The sequence below is a fragment of the Stomoxys calcitrans genome, chromosome 4, assembly GCF_963082655.1.
Source record: "Stomoxys calcitrans chromosome 4, idStoCalc2.1, whole genome shotgun sequence".
In the NCBI taxonomy this organism is placed as follows: Eukaryota; Metazoa; Arthropoda; class Insecta; order Diptera; family Muscidae; genus Stomoxys; species Stomoxys calcitrans.
This window is the reverse complement of record NC_081555.1, coordinates 150,624,906-150,644,946: the sequence shown is the minus strand read 5'-3', so window position 1 is coordinate 150,644,946 and position 20,041 is coordinate 150,624,906. Positions and strand designations below refer to the sequence as shown.

The window sequence follows — 20,041 nt, the reverse complement described above, 5'->3', positions numbered from 1 at the left end:
TCATCCGATTTGGCTGAAATATTGTACAACGGCGTCTCCCATGATCTGCAACATACGTGTCCAATATGGTCTGAATCGATCAATAGCCTGATAGAGCTCCTTTAAAACCGATCTCTCAATTATGCTTCTTAAGCCCTTATAAAGCGCAATTCTTATTCAAATGGATTGAAATATTACCCAATGACTTCTTCTATGGCCTTCAACATTCAATTTATGGTTCGAATCGCACTATTACTTGATATAGCTCCAATAGCATAACAATTCATATCCAATATTTTTTGTTTGCCTAAAAACAGATACCGCGCAAAGATCTCAACAAATGCGACCCATGGTGGAGGGTATATAAGATTCGGCCCGGCCAAACTTAGCACGCTCTTACTTGTTAATATTTTAACATCGTCAAAAAGTTTTACATTTCATTCCTAAAGAGTTCCCTTTAGAAAACAGGTCTGCAAGCCATAAATACCTTAGGTCAATCTTTTAGTAGAAAAGCAATCATCAATGCAGGCAAGAGAGTCAAGCTGTTTGAAGATGAAATAAAATGTTTATGAAAGATATTTTACTCAATGTTCATTTGTCAAATAATTTAATTGAAAGCCAATGATTTTATTTACCGATGATTTCTTAAAAAGTTTCAAAAATTGTGTGACTTCAAAAACGCAAATATTTAACAATGACTTATCTCCCGGAAAATTCTTTAGCTTCAAAGCAAACCACCATTTAAGAAAAAATTAAATATTTTACCAACTACATCTTTTCCGTCAAAATTTTGTAATTTCCTCTTCCTTGCTTTGTTTTTCCATGAACAAAAAAAAATTGGTCAGTTTTTTCGTTTTAAGTTTTGTTTATATTTTTGTTTTTTTTTTTTTTTTTTCTTTTTGGTTTAAGTGATAAACATTTTTTGTTCTTCTTCTTCCCGCGACTTCGTCTTAATGTAGAGAGAGAGTTCAAAAGGATCATTAACATGGATTCTGTATTACGCTTTTCTAATCTTACACGCTGCTTTCTGCACACCGCCATTTAACTGCTTCAGACAAAAGTGAGCTCCTTCTGCGATACGGCATCAATGAACTCAAATTGCATATAAACTCATTGACCATTTATTATATAAACCGGACAAAAAGCACGACCATTATTGCCACCCCCACCTCCAGCGCTGGACTTTCTTGAGGATTGTTGTTGAGGTTGCACCTGTTGCTTGCTCTCCACCACCACCGTTTCATTGTCTGTGGTCTCGAGATCTTCTTCCTCAGTGGCTTCGGTACCGGTACCCGCTGCACCCTCAACCACCACAGTGGTGGTCTCCGAACCGTTGGCCTTATCTTCGGGGGCGCTGCCATTGGCTCCACCCTTATTGCTGCCATTGCCGTTGCCATTGCCATTGCCATTGCCGCTGCCATTACTGTCCGCCTCCTCGATGGTCTCAACTATGGTCGTGGAGCAGTAACAATACGATAGATTGGTTTTAAGATCTTCACAAAATTGTTGTTGTTGCGCAATGCTAGCAATGCGCTCACGGGCTAATTCTCACATATACGTCGGCTTCAGCTTATAGGCCCGCTTCCAGATTTCGCATAGGCACACCGTCGAATGGAAGCGATAGAATATCGCCAAAGGCATTGACACATGCGTGATGATTGTCCACGCCCACAGGCCATAGAAGTTCAGCTGAATGGGATGTGATTCGGCTCGCGACTTTTCTAAAGTACTTATGGCCCACATGGCCAGATTGACCACTAGCATAAAGGTGACCACCTCTCTGCCGGGTTTCTTGCGCATGTGCTCAGGCGTCACCGCTTGACGCCGGCTGGCATCTAAAATAAACATAGTTTGGCAGGCAGTTTGTACAATGGAGGCCAAGGCGTTCAAGGGCACCAGCCAATCGTCACTTCGCAGCGAAAAGTGGCCAGCTATTACAGTAAAGATATTGTACAAGAACGAACCCGTTTGGGCCCCCACCAGCAATATGTCATCAAGCGAGAAACTTCTGTATGCATCGTATTGCAGATGGCGTATTTGGAACATTCCCACCAAAGTGGCTATAGTCGCCGTGCCATAGATAAACAACTCACATATGGTCACCTCCATAACGGCTAAGGCCACAAAGTCAGGCCTTGAGATCAGCACAAAGAAGAGTATTAGCGATATTATGGTCAATACCAAAATCAATATGCCCACAAATAGACCTTTATGGGCTCTGGCACAATCCACCGAGTAATGATGAGGTGATCTCTTTATGGGTGAGCTTATCATGTCGGGCCGCTGGGGCTTGGGCGCTTGTGGCCTTGAAATACTCTTCCACATGACATATAATATGGCGGCACAAATCAACGAATATTCAATAGTGCAGGGAAAGAGGAAAGGCGAGGCATCTTGCACCAATGTACCCAAAATATTTGTACGTCGACATTCGAATATTTGATACGGACCCTTGAGGCCTCGTGGCACTCGCAGCAGCACATTTGGATCTGCAGGTGCCAGCACAGAGTGAGCCCTAGAATGGCCTGGTATTCGATGTGATATGCGAAGGGTGCGATTTTCAGGATTGTAAAATGTTAAAATTTCGTGCTTTGTCTCCTGTATCAGAACGTTGAGCCAAACTGCCAAATTTGTGCCAATCATATGCATGAGACCGAAACGAGCAATGATTTTGTAGCGGTAGACTTTGATTTGCTGTAAGGAGAAGAGAGAAAGCATTCAAATTATTATTAGCATTCAAATAATTAAAAGTTTCCAATAAAAAGAAAATAAGATAATATAAAATAAAATAAAATAAAACAAAATAAAATAATATAAAATAAATTAAAATTGAAATGAAATGAAAAGGTATTAAATGAAATAAAATGTAATGAATGAGATAGAGGAAATGAACGAAATGAATGAAATGAATGAAATGAATGAAATGAATGAAATGAATGAAATGAATGAAATGAATGAAATGAATGAAATGAATGAAATGAATGAAATGAATGAAATGAATGAAATGAATGAAATGAATGAAATGAATGAAATGAATGAAATGAATGAAATGAATGAAATGAATGAAATGAATGAAATGAATGAAATGAATGAAATGAATGAAATGAATGAAATGAATGAAATGAATGAAATGAATGAAATGAATGAAATGAATGAAATGAATGAAATAAATGAAATGAATGAAATGAATGAAATGAATGAAATGAATGAAATGAATGAAATGAATGAAATGAATGAAATGAATGAAATGAATGAAATGAATGAAATGAATGAAATGAATGAAATGAATGAAATGAATGAAATGAATGAAATGAATGAAATGAATGAAATGAATGAAATGAATGAAATGAATGAAATGAATGAAATGAATGAAATGAATGAAATGAATGAAATGAATGAAATGAATGAAATGAATGAAATGAATGAAATGAATGAAATGAATGAAATGAATGAAATGAATGAAATGAATGAAATGAATGAAATGAATGAAATGAATGAAACGAATGAAATGAATGAAATGAATAAAATTAATGAAATGAATGAAATGAATGAAATGAATGAAATGAATGAAATGAATGAAATGAATGAAATGAATGAAATGAATGAAATGAATGAAATGAATGAAATGAATGAAATGAATGAAATGAATGAAATGAATGAAATGAATGAAATGAATGAAATGAATGAAATGAATGAAATGAATGAAATGAATGAAATGAATGAAATGAATGAAATGAATAAAATGAATGAAATGAATGAAGTGAATGAAATGAATGAAATGAATGAAATGAATGAAATGAATGAAATGAATGAAATGAATGAAACGAATGAAATGAATGAAATGAATAAAATTAATGAAATGAATGAAATGAATGAAATGAATGAAATGAATGAAATGAATGAAATGAATGAAATGAATGAAATGAATGAAATGAATGAAATGAATGAAATGAATGAAATGAATGAAATGAATGAAATGAATGAAATGAATGAAATGAATGAAATGAATGAAATGAATGCAATGAATGAAATGAATGAAATGAATGAAATGAATGAAATGAATGAAATGAATGAAATGAATGAAATGAATGAAATGAATGAAATGAATGAAATGAATGAAATGAATGAAATGAATGAAATGAGATGAAATGAAATGAATGAAATGAGATGAAATGAATTGAAATGAATTGAAATGAAATGGAAAGAAATGAAATGAAATGAAATGAAATAAAATAAAAAACAAGTAAGAGCGTGCTAAGTTCGACCGGGCCGAATCTTATATACCCTCCACCATGGATCGCATTTGTCGAATTCTTTGCGCGGTAACTCTTTTTAGGCAAACAAAGAATAATGAATAAGAATTGTTATTCTATTGGACCTATATGAAGTAATTGTCCGATTCGGACCATAAATGAATTGAATGTTGAAGACCATAGCAGAAGTCTTTGGGTAATATTTCAGTCCATTCGGATAAGAATTGCCCCATATAGGTGCACAAGAAGCATAATCGGGAGATCGGTTTATATGGGAGCTGTATCAGGCTATAGATCGCTGCAGATAATATTGAACACGTATGTTAAAGGACATAGAGGAAGCCGTTTTACAAAATTCAGCCAAATCAGATAAGAATTGCGCCCTCTAGAGGCATAAGAAGTCAAGATCCCAGATCGGTTTATATGACAGCTATATCAGGTTATGGGGGCCCGATAGCCGAGTTGGTACCGGAGTGCTAGCGCGGGGGTCAAGGGTTCTATTCCCACCAAATGCCCTGTCTGTCGCTATTGTGGTATCACAATGGACTTAAAATTGTCAAAGTGAGTCTGTGAAAGACTGCCACTCTTACCTTACCTATATCAGGTTATGTTCAGATTTGAAGCATACTTAGCACAGTTTTTGAAAATCATAATAAAACACTTCATGCACAATTTCAGCCAAATCAGATGAGAATTGCGCCCTCTAGATGCTCAAGAAGTCAAGATCCAAGATCAGTATATATGGCAGCTAAATTAGGTTATGAACCGTTCAGCACAGTTGTAAGAAGTCGTAACAAAACACCTTGTGCCAAATTTCAGCCAAATCGTATAAGAATGACGCCCTCCTAGTGGCTCAAGAAGTCAAGATCCATGATCGGTTTAAAACAAAGACCGTTATGACCCATTTACAATCCCAACCGACGTACACTAGTAAGAAGTGTTTGTGCACAATTTCAAGCGGCAGGCTATACTCCTTTTTTGGAAACAAGATGCAGGGGACGTCCCCTATGAATGCATTGCATTGCGTTGGCGAAAGGAAATTAGCAATTGGAGGGAGGGAAAGGATGTAGTGTTTATTGACATTTGTCCTATGTCTCTGGATGTCAAAGTTGGTGGGAAAAACATTAGCCGAAAGTCAATACCACATACGTACGGTTCGGGCGAAATAAGAATTCTCTCTATAATGCATTGTTCGGTTCGCTGGCCAATCAATTACAAACGGGTGTGAGTTCCTGGAATGTCTAGTATCCTTGACAAACATCCTTACATCAGGAATAAGAAGACGAATATCAGACGGACACACCATGAAAGTACCGATAGAACAGCGCCAAACAACCCACATTGCAACGATGTTCAAGGGGGGCAATAGAGTTGGATACCCTACTTTGCCCAATCAACGTGATCACTCTCCTCTGTACATGGTCTAGTAGCTCCAGAGACGATTTTGAAGCTGCAGCCCATACATGTGAGTTGTGTTTTTATTTTCGGCCTTATAAAAGTGGTGTAGATGTTAAGAAGATCAGACGGAGTGAAGTAATTTTTACACCGTTTAAGGAAGCCTAAACACTTGAATGCTTCTTTCGACACTTCAACTGCATGTTTAGCCCAACGTACATCACTTTGTATTTTCATGTCCAGAACATCAAGAGCTTCTGATTGCTCAACATCTATACCGTTAATAGACAAAGATGATCGTAATGGGTCAGCGAATCGTTTGTGTGACAACAATCAGTACTGAGTCTTCCGTGCATTAAAATCTACTCGATTCATTCGACCCCACTCAGAAATGGCCAGCAAATCCTGGCAGAGTGTATCGTCCATAACCCGTCTCTTGTGCTCAATCTCTCGACGACTCGGCCTGTGGTCGAATAAGTACGAATGACAGAGATTACTGTCATCGGCTAATGAGTAGATCTTATGCTATGTCTGACTCAACAGATCGTTGATGAAAATAAGAAAAAGAGAAGGAGAAAGAACAGAGCCTTGGGGTACACCTGCAGCCAATTTATGCTCATTGGATGAGAAACCATCCATAACGACTCGAATAGTGCGTTCTCTGAGAAAGCTCTAAATAAATCCAACGAAGCCACTACCGACTCCTTCAAAAGTTAGCATGTTTTCGACAGACAGACGGACAGATAGACGGACGGACACAGCTAGATCGACTTAAAATGTCATGAGGATCAAGAATATATGTACTTTATAGGGTCTTAGAAGAATATTTTGAGGAGTTACCAACGGAATGACGAAATTATTATACCCCCATCCTATGGTGGAGGGTATTAAAATATATTAAAGTAAAATTAATTGAAAATCAAAAAAAAATTTATATAATACTCATTCAATAGTATTTTTTTAATTTTATATGTTCTTACTTCAATATCTTGTTTCAAAAACATTTTCTTAAGATTTATTGTAAGGGTCCCAAGGGAAGGTTATATAGAACATTTTCTTATTCATATCGAATTTTTTTTAATTTTTTTTTTCTTTTCTTCCCCTTTAAAATCTTTATTTGCTTTATTACCTTATCGTTTCGCCACATTCTACTTACCTCATTATTCAAGAATATAAAATACATCTGTATAAAAATAAATGCCATCCTTGTGGCCGGTGTTAAAGCCAACAAAACATTATGGCATTTGGTGTCGGGATTCAGTTCAAAATATTGACCAAATTCCAGACCCGAATAGATCATGCTGCCAATGCCAAAGGCTGCAAAAACATAGATAAACAGGAGAACAAAAGAAATAAATGTCAATACACATAAAGGAGAAGAAGAAATATTAAAGCTATTAAAGGCCAACAATAACAACACCAACAGAAAACAGGAAAGAAATCTTCAAAAGCTGTTTGCCCATTCTTTGGCTATGTTGAAACCAAAAAAAAAAGAAATCTTTCGACAACAACTCAAGGCGGATATTAAAGCGACGACAAATTTAATTCTATGCTGTCTGTACTTCTCCACTCCACTCATTCGCATTTTTACTCAGATAATGTCATGTTTAGGGATATTAAAGGACATTTCGCACACACACACACACACTCACTCTCACTATGCGGCAGTGTAAATTGTTTTCGCAAGAATTTCTGTGTCTTCGCTTTGCGCCATTTTCCCCCAACCCACTTCCTGGGGGCGAAAAACAACAACATAAAAAACTCCCGTCTAGAAAATAAACCATTTGGGCCTAAAGTGTACCATTACATGAAGCATAAATTAAATGGATAAAATTGTTCGTTGGCTGTACTGGAATTCCAGTAGGTAGAGGCATAGAGGGATGGCTGGATGGCGGGGTGAGAGCCGTGGGTGTGGTTACAAAGCCTAAGTACTCTAACATAAAAACAAATTATCTGCAAGTGCTGTTGAAGTGGAGCTAAGTAACTTGAGGAGTTGTGCGAAAGTATTTCCCAGTCTTTAGCGCAAATAGTATTTCTACATTAATTTAGTCGAAAGGACGTTTTTTTGTATATATTTAATTTGAGTTGTTAGACTATTGAAGGGAAAAACTAAGACAGGCAATGAACTAGTCGCAGGAAAAGCTTTTAATGGAGTATAAATGGCCCCTTAGGCAGACATTATAACTCAGCCAATCATTTTTAAACGAAAATTTTGTAAAAATTTCTAGATTATCACTATCTTAACCTCCTTCCGATAGGCCACTGAGGTTGCAGCCCTTGCAGATGAAGAACTTCATTGGGTACATCCGATATGTACAACCGGCTGCCATGGGATTGTTCAATCTATTTGTCACACCACCATGTTGCAAACGCAATTCCAACCAAAGCTCAGCCCTACCCGTTATTTGGGTTTAAACCAGAGCCACTACGTTTACCTTATCTGAGGCCTCACGATTGTCTGGCTGAAACCGAGGAGCCCCTGGGACACTCGAAACTCGCTGATTAAAATCTCTGGCCGGATTTCGTAAACAAAAGACACTAACCAATTGGTTTTCAAATCGTTCCTGGACAGGTCTCCAATTAAAAGAGAGAAAATTGGCCTAAGCCCCCAACAGCATAAGAAGTTTGCCCCTAAATCCAACATACCCAAGGAAAGTAACAAAATACTTAACCGGACACAACAGCTACGCAAGACACATTGGCTGCAATACGGTCTCTACAGTACCAAATAACGAGTAATGCCGTGTTAAATTCGGCGGAGCCAAATTTTGGTTATCCACTGCAATGGATTCAGCTCAAAACTCACACCCATTTATCGTAACATGTTATCTGTATTAGTTGGAAATAAGTCAAAAAGGCATCGAGTTCGGCTGGCCGAACTTTGGATACCCACCTCCTCGGTTATAAAGGGTGATTTTTAAGAGCTATAGGAAAATTTTTCAAAAAACACAAAAAGTTCAGAAAAATTCATGGAATCTTTGAGTCGATAGTACGGTCCATATAATTTAATGTTTGAAAATTATTTTATGCAAATGTTGACCATGGCTGGGCCTCAAATGGTCCATCCGCTTAGTCCAACCATTCCAACATTTCGGCCGGTAGCTGACAAGGAGCCCACCGTAGCGCAGAGGTTAGCATGTCCGCCTATGACGCTGAACGCCTGGGTTCGAATCCTGGCGAGACTATCAGAAAAAATTTTCAGCGGTGGTTTTCCCCTCCTAATGCTGGCAACATTTGTGAGGTACTATGCCATGTAAAACTTCTCTCCAAAGAGGTGTCGCACTGCGGCACGCCATTCGGACTCGGCTATAAAAAGGAGGCCACTTATCATTGAGCTTAACTTGAATCGGACTGCACTCATTGATAAGTGAGAAGTTTTCACCTGTTCCTGAGTGGAATGTTCATGGGCAAAGTTTGCAATCTGACAAACAAATGCTTCAATGTTGTCTCCCAATGCGTCAATTGAAGCGGGCTTGTCTGTATAAACATGAGCTTTAACATAGCCCCACAAAAATGGTCTAAAGGCGTTAAAACGCACGACCTAGGTGGCCAATTGACCGGTCCCGAACGTGAAATGAAATGTTTACCGAACTCGCCTCTTATTAGGTCCATTGTTACGCGTGCGGTGTGGCATATGGCACATGCTTACATCTATTGAATAAGAATGACAAGAGCTCTAATACAGCTCACAGTCCCAAACTATAATGGGCCTAAGACCTTTAATCTGGCAGATCGATCAGAAATTAATATTCCCCCATCCTTCAGTGGTGGGTATAAAATATCAAATCGAGTAATTAAGGACTCGTCTCGGTGACTCAATAAGTCAAATCAGGGGACCAGTTTATGTGGAAGCTATATCAATTTATCAATTTATGAAACTATCTGGGCGGGATTTGGTGTGCGTGTTGGAAGGCGTAAACATAATTTATACATCTAGTTTAAGGGAAATCAAAGGAACCCTTTATGTGGGAGCTTAACCGATATGTAATGACCGTCTTCCTTTCGTGTGCTAGGGTATAACTCATAGGGGAAGAGTCCGTCACCTGAATCTCATTTTGTTAGCTTGGAGTATATCTTATATATAAAAATCAATTTGTGTTTGTTTTTTTGTTTGTTTGTTTTTTTGTTTGTATGTTTGTGTGTTCCTTATAGACTCAGAAACGGCTGAACCGATTTTCTTCAAATTTTCACAGATGGTGCATAATGACCCCGTGTTGAAAATAGGGTACTACATTTTTTGATATCTAATGGGGGGGTGGACCCTCCCCCTTACCCTAATTTTCAGAATCGCCTGATCTCGGAAATCGGTGGTGCGATTTAAGCGAAATTTTGTGTGCTTTCATATTGTAGCCTAAAAATAAAAATTTGGTATTCAAATTTTGAATGGGGTACCTAGGGGGGCTGCCCCACCCTAAAACCTACCAAACATATCTTTAGACCAATCACGACAATATGGGACTCAAATGAAAGGTATTTAGGATAAGAAAACGTATCTGATATCCAATTGTCGGACCAAGTGTTAGGCGGACCACCCCAAGCCCCGAAACACCCCTAAATCTGACATATTTACTGACCATGGCGATATGGGACTCAAATGAAATGTATTTGTAAGTAGAATATGAATCTGATATCCAAATGGGGGGACCACGTTTCTGGGGGTCCACCCCTTTCCCAAATCACCCCCCAAACAGGACTTATTTACTGACCATGGGAATATGGGACTTAAATAAAAGGTATTTGAATGTAGAATACGAATCTGTTATCCAAATATGGGACCACGTATTTTGGGGGCCGCCTCTCCCCAAAAACATCCCGCAAAGGGGACAAATTTACGACCATAGCAATATGGGGCTCAAATGAAAGGTCTTTGGGAGTAAAGCACGAATTTGATATCAATTTTCATGAAACCACCCCACAACACCACCCAAATAGTAAGTATTTTCTGACTATTGCAATATGAGGCTCAAACAAGAGGGTTTTTAAAGTGGAACACGAATCCGATATATATTTTCAATGCCAACTCACTGAGTGGCCGCCCATCCCACAAAACACCCCCCAAGCCGATCATGTTTGCTGACTACGGAAATATGGGGCTAAAATTAAAGGTATATGGGAGTAGACGACGTATCTGATATCAACATTAGGGGCCAACTGTCTAGCGGACGCCCCACCACCATAACAACCCCCAAATAAAACATATTTGCTCACCAAGACAATTTGATACAATTTAAAGAGAGTAGAACTAAATATTCATAGTTTTTAGGGCCAATACCCCAAACCGGACATATTTGCTGACTTTTCCAATAAGGAGTTTAAGTGAATGGTATTTGAGATTAGAAAAGGAATTTGATATCCAATTTTGAGGCCAATGGCAATATGGGATTTAAATATATGAGAATAGCGCACGTTGCTGATATATTTTCAGGGCATAGCGTATGGGGGACCACCCCAATCGCCAAAACACCCCTTAATCGGGCATATATACCCACCATGTCAATGTGGAGCTTAAATGAAAGGTATTGGGGGGTGGAGGAAGAATTGATACCAATTTTCGGGACCAATTTTCTGGGAATCTACCCCTTTCCCAAAATACCCCACAAACAGCTAGTTTAGGATAAAGGAGAGGTTCGCAAAATTATTTACCCTGAATTGGGATGGTAAATTTGCATCTACTATCGAATACCTCTCTCTTGTCGATATGTTTGCCAACTATGAGATTCACATTCATATGCTTTTAAATTTCAACATCATATTCGTACTCTTCTCTCAAATTTCTTTTTTAAGATTTTCACGTTTTCATGATCAGTCCGTGTATCAATTGGCCCTTTGTTGAGGGCCACTTAGCCCCGAATTACTTCCAAATATCTTTCATTTAAGCCCAAATTGTCATAATGGATATATTATGACAATTTGGGGAGGAATATTTCGTCGAAGAACTGAAGTTTAATAGTTTGCTGCAACTATGGAATAGGCCAACATTTATTTATACAGGAATATTTGTACTCCTTTGAAGAATAAAATGGACTTACACTTGACCCAATATGGTATGGTAAACAATTCCAAAAAAAATTGTCTCAATATAAACATACACATACAGCCTTCATTTGTCAATTCATTGTTATTCCATTAACGTTGACCATGCTGGATTTCCCCCATCAGTTTTTACAAAACATTCTAATTGCCTTGACATTTCACTCACACCCCCAACGTATTTATGGAAATTTCAGCAACAACCTATATAGTGACAAGCAGTAACTGTACAACTCCTCCGTAAATAGATTGATGACATTATTTATTAGTGCCGCATCAATAAATTAACAAGTTCACATAATGGACTCGCCCCTTTCGATGTTCTTTACTCAACTTCGCTCTGCTCAGGCATTGTACTTACCCACAGCACCCATTCGCAAATAGAAACTACCATAATGATGCTGTCGCCCCAATGGTGATAATAGTGATGGCCTTCTCGCCGATGATAGAGCCGGAGGCAGGCGTTTATTGCGATGCGTTGAAGTGCTATCCGTATCAGATTCATCCATACTTTCTGAGGCGCTAGTGGAACGTGTTTTCGCTGACAGTTTGGTAGGTGAAGCTGCAAACAAAGGCATAGAAAAACAATGAATACGAGGACTTACTTTCTTAAAAAGGGATTTCTCATTTGGTTACCTATATTGGCAGGTATTTTAGGTCGTCCCCATAATAGTGTGGCATACATGAAAAGTAGGAAAATCATGCTGCCTATATAGAGATACAAATAGTACACCTGTAAGTGAAATGAGAAAGAGAGGAGAGGAGAGAGAGGGAGAGAGAGAAGTAAGGGAAATTAGTATGTATATTGTACAAATTTACATGTTAATTATAAACTGAAATGACACTCGAGAGAATTATACATTTAATTATTCTGAATGTTGTGACTACGAAACAGAATTTTTTGCACTCAAACATGTCAAAATGGTAATTCGTATACACAGACATCTTCAACTTCAAAAAATGGGTATGGGTAGAAGGTTGTTGTTCTTGAATGTTAACTAAGGAAAACAACGTTGTATTGGGTTGCCCAAAAAGTAATTGCGGATTTTTTAAAAGAAAGTAAATGCATTTTTAATGGAACTTAGAATGAACTTTAATCAAATATACTTTTTTTACACCTATTTCTAAAGCAAGCTAAAAGTAACTGCTGATAACGGACAGAAGAAAGAATGCAATTACAGAGTCACAAGCTGTGAAAAAATTTGTCAAAGGATACTATATGAAAAATCCGCAATTACTTTTTGGGCAACCCAATATTTAGTCGGCAGACAAACTTCCATGTAAAGTATATAAACTTTCTTCTCCTTTAAGCACATCACAATGGAATGGGATGACATTCATTTTGTTATTCCTTCGGTAATTCCTGAAAATGTCATTCAGAGACTCTGCTGTATGAGTTATCGTAAACTGATCTGAAACCTTGCACAAATAAGTTTCAGTCCATAGACTAGCTAATTTTAGACAGATAAATGAGATGTTTGAACGTAGTCAGAAAATGTCAAGGTCAATTCGTAATTGATTCCTCATCGTAATATAATGCATTCGCTTCCTGCTCTTTGAACTTAGCTTAAACCCTAGCTCATTATTTAAAGTCAATGTGATACGAAGAGCTGTGATGCCACAAGTAAAAGCATTTTAAAAAAATCTTTGCCAAATGCCAATATTTCTATTTATTTACAAAGGCTGCAGAAGACTACCATTAACGTTGGCTGTAATTCGGAGCGAAGCAAAATACAAGTAAACAAGTGCTGAGTTCGGCCGGGCTGAATCTTGGGAACCCTCCACCATGCATTCTGCTAAAAATTTATACAAACTTAATTTAGTTAAAGGGCATGATTTTCTTCTACATACCAAACTTCTGTCAAACCAGCAAGGATTAAAGCTTCTAGGAACCGAACAAGGATGATCGAGAGACCGGATTATATGGGAGCTATATCAGGTTATAGACTGATTTGGACCGTAACTGTCACAGTTGTGGGAAGTCGTAAAAGAACTCCGCATGCAAAATTTCAACCAAATCGGACAAAAATTGCGCCTTGTAAGGACTTAAGAAGTCAAATCGTGAAATCGGTTTATATGGGAGCTATATCCAAATCTAAACTGATATGGTCCATTTGCCATCCCCAACTACCTACATCAATATTTAGTAGCTGTGCAATCCACCACCGTAACGCAAAGGTTAGCATGTCCGCCTATGACGCCGAAAGCCAGGGTTAGAATCCTGGCAGGAACATAAGAAAATTTTTCAGCGGGGGTTATCCCCTCCTAATGCTGGCGACATTTGTGAGGTACTATGCCATGTAAAAACTTCTACCCAAAGATGCAACGCTCCGCGGCAGGCCGTTCGGACTCGGCTAAAAAAAGAAGGTCCCTTATCATTAATTTGTGAGAAGTTTGCCCCAGTTCCTTAATGGAATGTTCATGGGTAAGTTTGCATTGCATTTGCAAAAATTCAAGCGGCTAGTGTTACGCGTTCGACCACTATCGTGATTTCGACAGACGGACGGGTGGCCATGGCTACTTCGAATCACAATTTCGAGACGATCAAGAATTATAATATCCCTGTATCATATTTTGATAAGTTTTTATTTATGAATAGATAAAATCTAACATTTCAGGTGATTTGATAAAAAAAAGTAAGAGCGTGCTAAGTTTGGCCAGGCCGAATCTTATATACCCTCCACCATGGATCGCATTTGTCGAGTTCTTTGCGCGGTATCTCTTTTTAGGCAGACAAACAATAATTGATAAGAATTGTTATGCCAATGGAGCTATATCAAGTTACAGTTCGATTCAAACCACAAATGAATTGAATGTTGAAGACAATAGTAAAAGTCATTGGGCAATATTGCAGTCCTTTCGGATAGGAATTGCGCCTTGTAGGGGCTCAAGAAGCATAATCGGGAGATCGGTGTATTTGGGAACTGTAGTAGGCTATAGATCGATTCAGATCATAGTGGACACGTATATTGAATGTCTTGGGAGAGGCAATTGTACAAAATTTTAGCCAAATAAGTCCGCCCTCTAGAGGTTTAAGAAATCAAGATCCCAGATCGGTTTATATGGCAGCTATATTAGGTTATGGACTGATTTGAACCAAACTTAGCACAGTTGTTTGAAGTCATAGCTAAACACCTCGTACAAAATTTCAGACAAATCGGATAGGAACTGCGCCATAACAAAACACCTCATGCTAAATGTCAGCCAAATCGGATGAGAATTGCGCCCTCTAGCGGCTCCATGATCGATTTATATGACAGCTATATCAGGTTATGAACCGATTTAGACCCTAATTAGCACAGTAGTTTGAAGTCATAACAAAACACCTCATACAAAATTTCAGCCAAATCGGATAGGAATAGTGCCATAACAAAACACCTCATGCTAAATTCTCACCAAATCGGATGAGAATTGCGCCCTCTAGAGGCTCAAAAAATCAAGATCCTAGATCGGTTTATATGACAGCTATATCAGGTCATGAACCGATTTTAATAACAAAACATCTGATACAAAACGTCAGCCAAATCGGATAGGAATTGCGCCCTCTAGTGGCTCAAGAAGTTAAGATGCAAGATCGGTTTATATGGCATCATCAACATACGTGTTTATTGTGGTCTGAATCGGTCTATAGCACGATACAGCTCCCATATAAATCGATTTCTATATTTTACTTCTTGAGCCCCCAAAGGGCGCAATTCTTATTCGAATTGGCTAATATTTTACACAGGTCTCCAACATATAATTTAATTGTGGCCTAAACTGGATCATATCTTGATATCGCTCTAATAGCGGAGCAAATCATTTCTAATATAATTTTTTGCCTAAGAAGAGATGCCGGGAAAAGAACTCGACAAATGCGCTCCATGGTGGAGGGTATATAAGATTCGGCCCGGCCGAACTTAGCATGCTTTTACTTGTTAACCATATTATGAAGAAAGTTGGTTAATATATATATATATCCGAGATGGTGGGTAACCAAAGTTCGTTGCGGCCGAACTTAATGGCTTTTTACTTGTTTTATCTGATTTGTATTTTTGGGATACCAAAAAAAAAATCATGACCTAAATCGGAACACCCATCTCTGATACCTCGCGTCTTTGAATATGAAAACTTTTCTTATTTTTAATGCGGAGCCAATCTACACATTCTCTCCCAATTATCTCAGGAAAATCTGTTGATGCCGTTCTTGAGTACTACTTTGACTTTAATGTATAAGAAGTTTACTGACATTTAAAAGCAATTTATTTTTTGGACCTCGGTATCCACTTAACTTGGTGAGAGAATTTTACCCTACCTAGACAAAACAAACATTTTTCTGTTATTCATTAAATTTTAAAGAACCTTCTTTTTAAAATAACTTTTTTTTCTCTCCAAATAATTGGAAAATATCAAGTAAATTGAATACCTGTTCACCCTGAGGCATAGAAGGCCCCATATGGTCATATAAATGCCAAAAATACCTTCACATTCATCAAGCAAAAATGTTTGTTAATTTTCTGGCGACAAATGTAAAATAACATCATACAGACGATATCACAAGACGACGACGACTACAACGACAACACACAGACACAGAAGACAGTTTGGGGGCAAATCCAGTGAAATGTGTTGCCAAACGAAGAGAAAATGTCATGTTGAGCAATTGAACATGACATGAGAGTGTAGCAACAGCAGCCAAAAAGGCTTGTTAGAGTCTTGCTCACATCCTTCTAGGGGAAGCACCACACCCGCACCAAAGCGAGAAGAAAGTATTACCTTAGACAACATCAACGGTAAGCAACAGACAGTAATAGCAGTTGCAAAACGCAGCAGCATAACAGCATTACCTTCAATGCCCTCAACCTCAAAGCGTATGTGTGTGTGTGTGAGTGTGAGCATGTGTATGGCTGTTGGCGTTTACTTTATCGTCGTTGAGGATTTTTCCTCTTACATTGCAAGCCATACAACGACAATGTCTGCGATTTCCAAAATTGATTTTTCGGTTTTTGGTTGATTAATTTCCGGTGCGAAGAACTAAAACAAACAGACCGCAATGCTTTTAAAGACACAAAGTCAATGTGCCCTCAACAGAGTCATGCATAAATTATCCTAATGTATAAGTTTGCCTCTTTAATGGCCAGCAAACACAAAAAAAGGAATATTTTCTATATCAATTTAAGTGAAATAAACTTTTTTCCCTTTCGAAAATAATTCTTTTAATTATTCATGAGCTATTTTAGCCTTAAAAAGTTATGATTTGTGAGAACTTTTTTGTTTGCTTTTCGTTTATGCTAAATCATCAATTTATGGTCTTTACATTCATCATCTGCAAATGTCTTATTTAATATGCCTGATTGTTGCAAAACTTCCATAGCACACAGGCCCATTGTGGCCATAGACTCCAACACAAAAAATCATATGCCATTTGGGAGAGAAAAAAAAACTGCCAAAAACTTGGCAAGCAGTCAAATCGTCAGACATTGTAGACATATGTAAACTTAGAATTATGAATGGGATAATTTTTAGGTACTTACCTCATAGAACGAAGGTGGGATGTAGGTTGAGATAACTTCAGCCATTGGAAATGCAATACCCATAACAACCAATAATTTGCCATACAAGGCTGAGAACAATGTTGCCAGAGCATCACTTCTGCCAGAGAAGAAAGAAGAAAGGAAAAAAAGAAGAATTATTGAGATTTTGTTTTTGTGTTCTTTTCATTGCAGTTCTTTTTCGAATGTTTTTTTTTGCGCTTTTCTACATTTCAAAAGCTTTCAAATCGTTTTATGGGCCAACAATATTCAAACTTCTGCCCTATACTTTTGTTAAAGACATTGAATTTAAATAACCTTCTGTGGAAAACTAGCTGAGGTAAATAGCATAAAAAGGCCGTTGTTGGAGGGAAACAACATTGAATACTCTACACCACTTATATGGCAGCCATAAACGTAGAAAGGCCTCTAGGGGGGATAAGCACCGCCATAAAAGTTATACCCCACACCACCACTATGGCACAGGGTATTACAACTTTGTGCATTTGTTTGCAACGCTTAGAAGGAGAAGAGCTAGACCCATTGATAAGTAAACCGATCGGCTTAGGAACACTTCCTGATTCGATTTAGCTATGTCCGTCTGTCCCTCCGTCTGTCTGTCCATGTATTCTTGTGATCAAGTTACAGGTCGCATTTATCGTCCGATTGTCATGAAATTTTGCACAAGTCTCTTTTTTGGCCCAAAGACGAACGCTATTGATTTCGAACGAAATCGATGGAGATTTAGATATAGCTCCCATCTATATCTTTCATCCAATATGGCCTTTGAAGGCTGTAGGAGCCACAATTTTGGTCCGATCTTTACAAAATTTGGCATGGGATGTTTTATTTAACGTCTTCATATGTGTGCAAAATGTTGCCAAAATTGGGTCAGATTTAGATATAGCTCCCATATATAGCTTTCATCCGATATGGAATTTTATGGCTATAGCAGCCACAATTTTGGTCGGATCTTTACAAAATTTTGCACGAATGTATGGCTAAATTTATCCCAAAGTGCCTTTCTTCTGTATCTTCTGCCGGGATACCACTTCTGCAGTATTTTCTCCAAGGCTGAAACTAATATACCGATGATCAGAGGACCTGTGATCATTCAATATTTCCCAGTCACATATTCTTCAGCTTTTATCTTCCAATACAAAGGAAATATCTAGTACCCCCTGCCTGTTCCTGGTAATAAAGGTCGTTTTATCCCCTTTATTAAATATTGCCAGGTTGCTGCTTTTAATATGTTTGATAAGCACCTCACCCCTATCGTTGACAACCGAACTTCCCTAATCTGGTGATAGGCATTAGCCTCACTGTGGGAATTGAAATCCAAGAATTCTTAGTCCACGAATCATTCCTCCGCACACCCATGACCCTCCTGGACAAGAACCACGTCAAATCCTCCTGTCATCAAAAGGGCCTTCAACCTAGCAATTATGAGTTTCCTTACGCATCCAGGGGCAGTTGAGAAGGCATTGGAGACACTGTTACTCAGGACACTGGACACTTGCGGGGCGGACGATTCTTCTATAGATGCTTCACTAACAGCGGGTCCCATCTCAAAGTCTTCACTCCTGTTTCGATAACGGCAAGATGATTTCCAGCCTCATGCAATCAGCTTGACTTTAGAGATTTGGTCGGACAAGTGTTCAGCATCCTCTTATTCCAAAATCCCATCACTTCTATACACCTTCAGTTTCAACTTGTTGCATCTGTAGGATACAACTCATAATTGTTGAGGTTTGCGAGACTGCCAGGGTTTAGTACGAATACTGTATGCCTCCGGTCGCCAATAGCCTTATCCAATCTTTCAATCTACCAATCTTCCAGTCAGTGGTTGAAAGAATGGGATTACAGTCCCCCAAGATTGGACTCAGGATCTTCCTTCTTGACTAAATCCAGTGCTGCGCCTGGCCAGATCTCACCAATCTTTCTATGGGCGCAACGATACATTTCAATTAAACGTTGATCCCCGAAGACAATTAGTTTGTATCGGTCCCGATACCAGCCTGCATCATCATAAACTGGAGGAGGCCCAGGCAATTTCGGCATATCATCAGAGTATACAGATGACAGCTCTTTGACTATCCCACTCCAATTGTTCGTAGGTATGCAGCCCCGTTCTTCTTCCTTGTCGACAACCCGCTTAGAATATACTCCGAAGACCCAACAGCTGAGGTGGTGGTATCAAGCCGTAGCATGTGACTACTGAGACTTTGACTGGAGGAGCGGCTGCGCCAGGCTCCACTAGCCGACAGATGTCTGGTCAGCACAGGCATTTAAGGTGACGCAAATCATCAACCGTCTTTGGGATAATACTATCGTAGCTATCCTTTTTTCGAAAATAATTACCTATAACGAGTTACGATTGGATGAAAACTGCGACTTGTAGTTTGTACACAAATTAACATGGACAGACCGACATAGCTAAATCGAATCAGAAAGTGATTCTGAGCCAATAGGTATACTCATAAATGGGTCTATCTCTCTTCCTTCTGGGTGTTACAAACAAATTCACTAAGTTTAATATCCTGTACCACAGTAGTGGTGTAGGATATATACATAATTAAAATACGAAAAGAGTGATATTAACAAATTTTTAGCTTACCCAAAATTCGGCCAGGCCGAACTAACCACGTTTTTACTTGTGATATCCTTCACCATTCCGTTTGTAACACGTCGAAATATTGATCTGAGACCCAACAAATTTTATATATTCTTGATCGTCTTAATATTCTTAGTCGATTTATTAGGAATAAAGCTAGGCGCCTGAAAATTTCCAGGAAATTTTGAGGAAATTTTGCTGAAATTTTGCATGAAGTCCTTCGATTTGACTTCCAAAAACGGTCGGTTCATAACCTGATA

At 38.4% G+C, this 20,041-nt stretch overlaps 1 protein-coding gene across 1 annotated transcript in view; it reads right to left on the bottom strand.

Annotated features, from left to right (window-relative positions):
* Nucleotides 1-634: 634 nt before the first annotated feature.
* The window catches only part of LOC106083861 (proton channel OtopLc), a 172,125-nt gene continuing 152,718 nt past the window's right edge, over nucleotides 635-20,041 (bottom strand). Inside the window, exons 4-8 of the mRNA XM_013247138.2 lie at nucleotides 17,171-17,288; nucleotides 12,294-12,390; nucleotides 12,019-12,219; nucleotides 6,784-6,944; nucleotides 635-2,673 (exon numbers count right to left, since the gene is read on the bottom strand). Of these exons, the coding sequence (XP_013102592.2) occupies nucleotides 1,528-2,673; nucleotides 6,784-6,944; nucleotides 12,019-12,219; nucleotides 12,294-12,390; nucleotides 17,171-17,288 (1,723 nt within the window). The 3' untranslated portion in view covers nucleotides 635-1,527. The remainder of the gene's footprint in view (nucleotides 2,674-6,783; nucleotides 6,945-12,018; nucleotides 12,220-12,293; nucleotides 12,391-17,170; nucleotides 17,289-20,041) is intronic.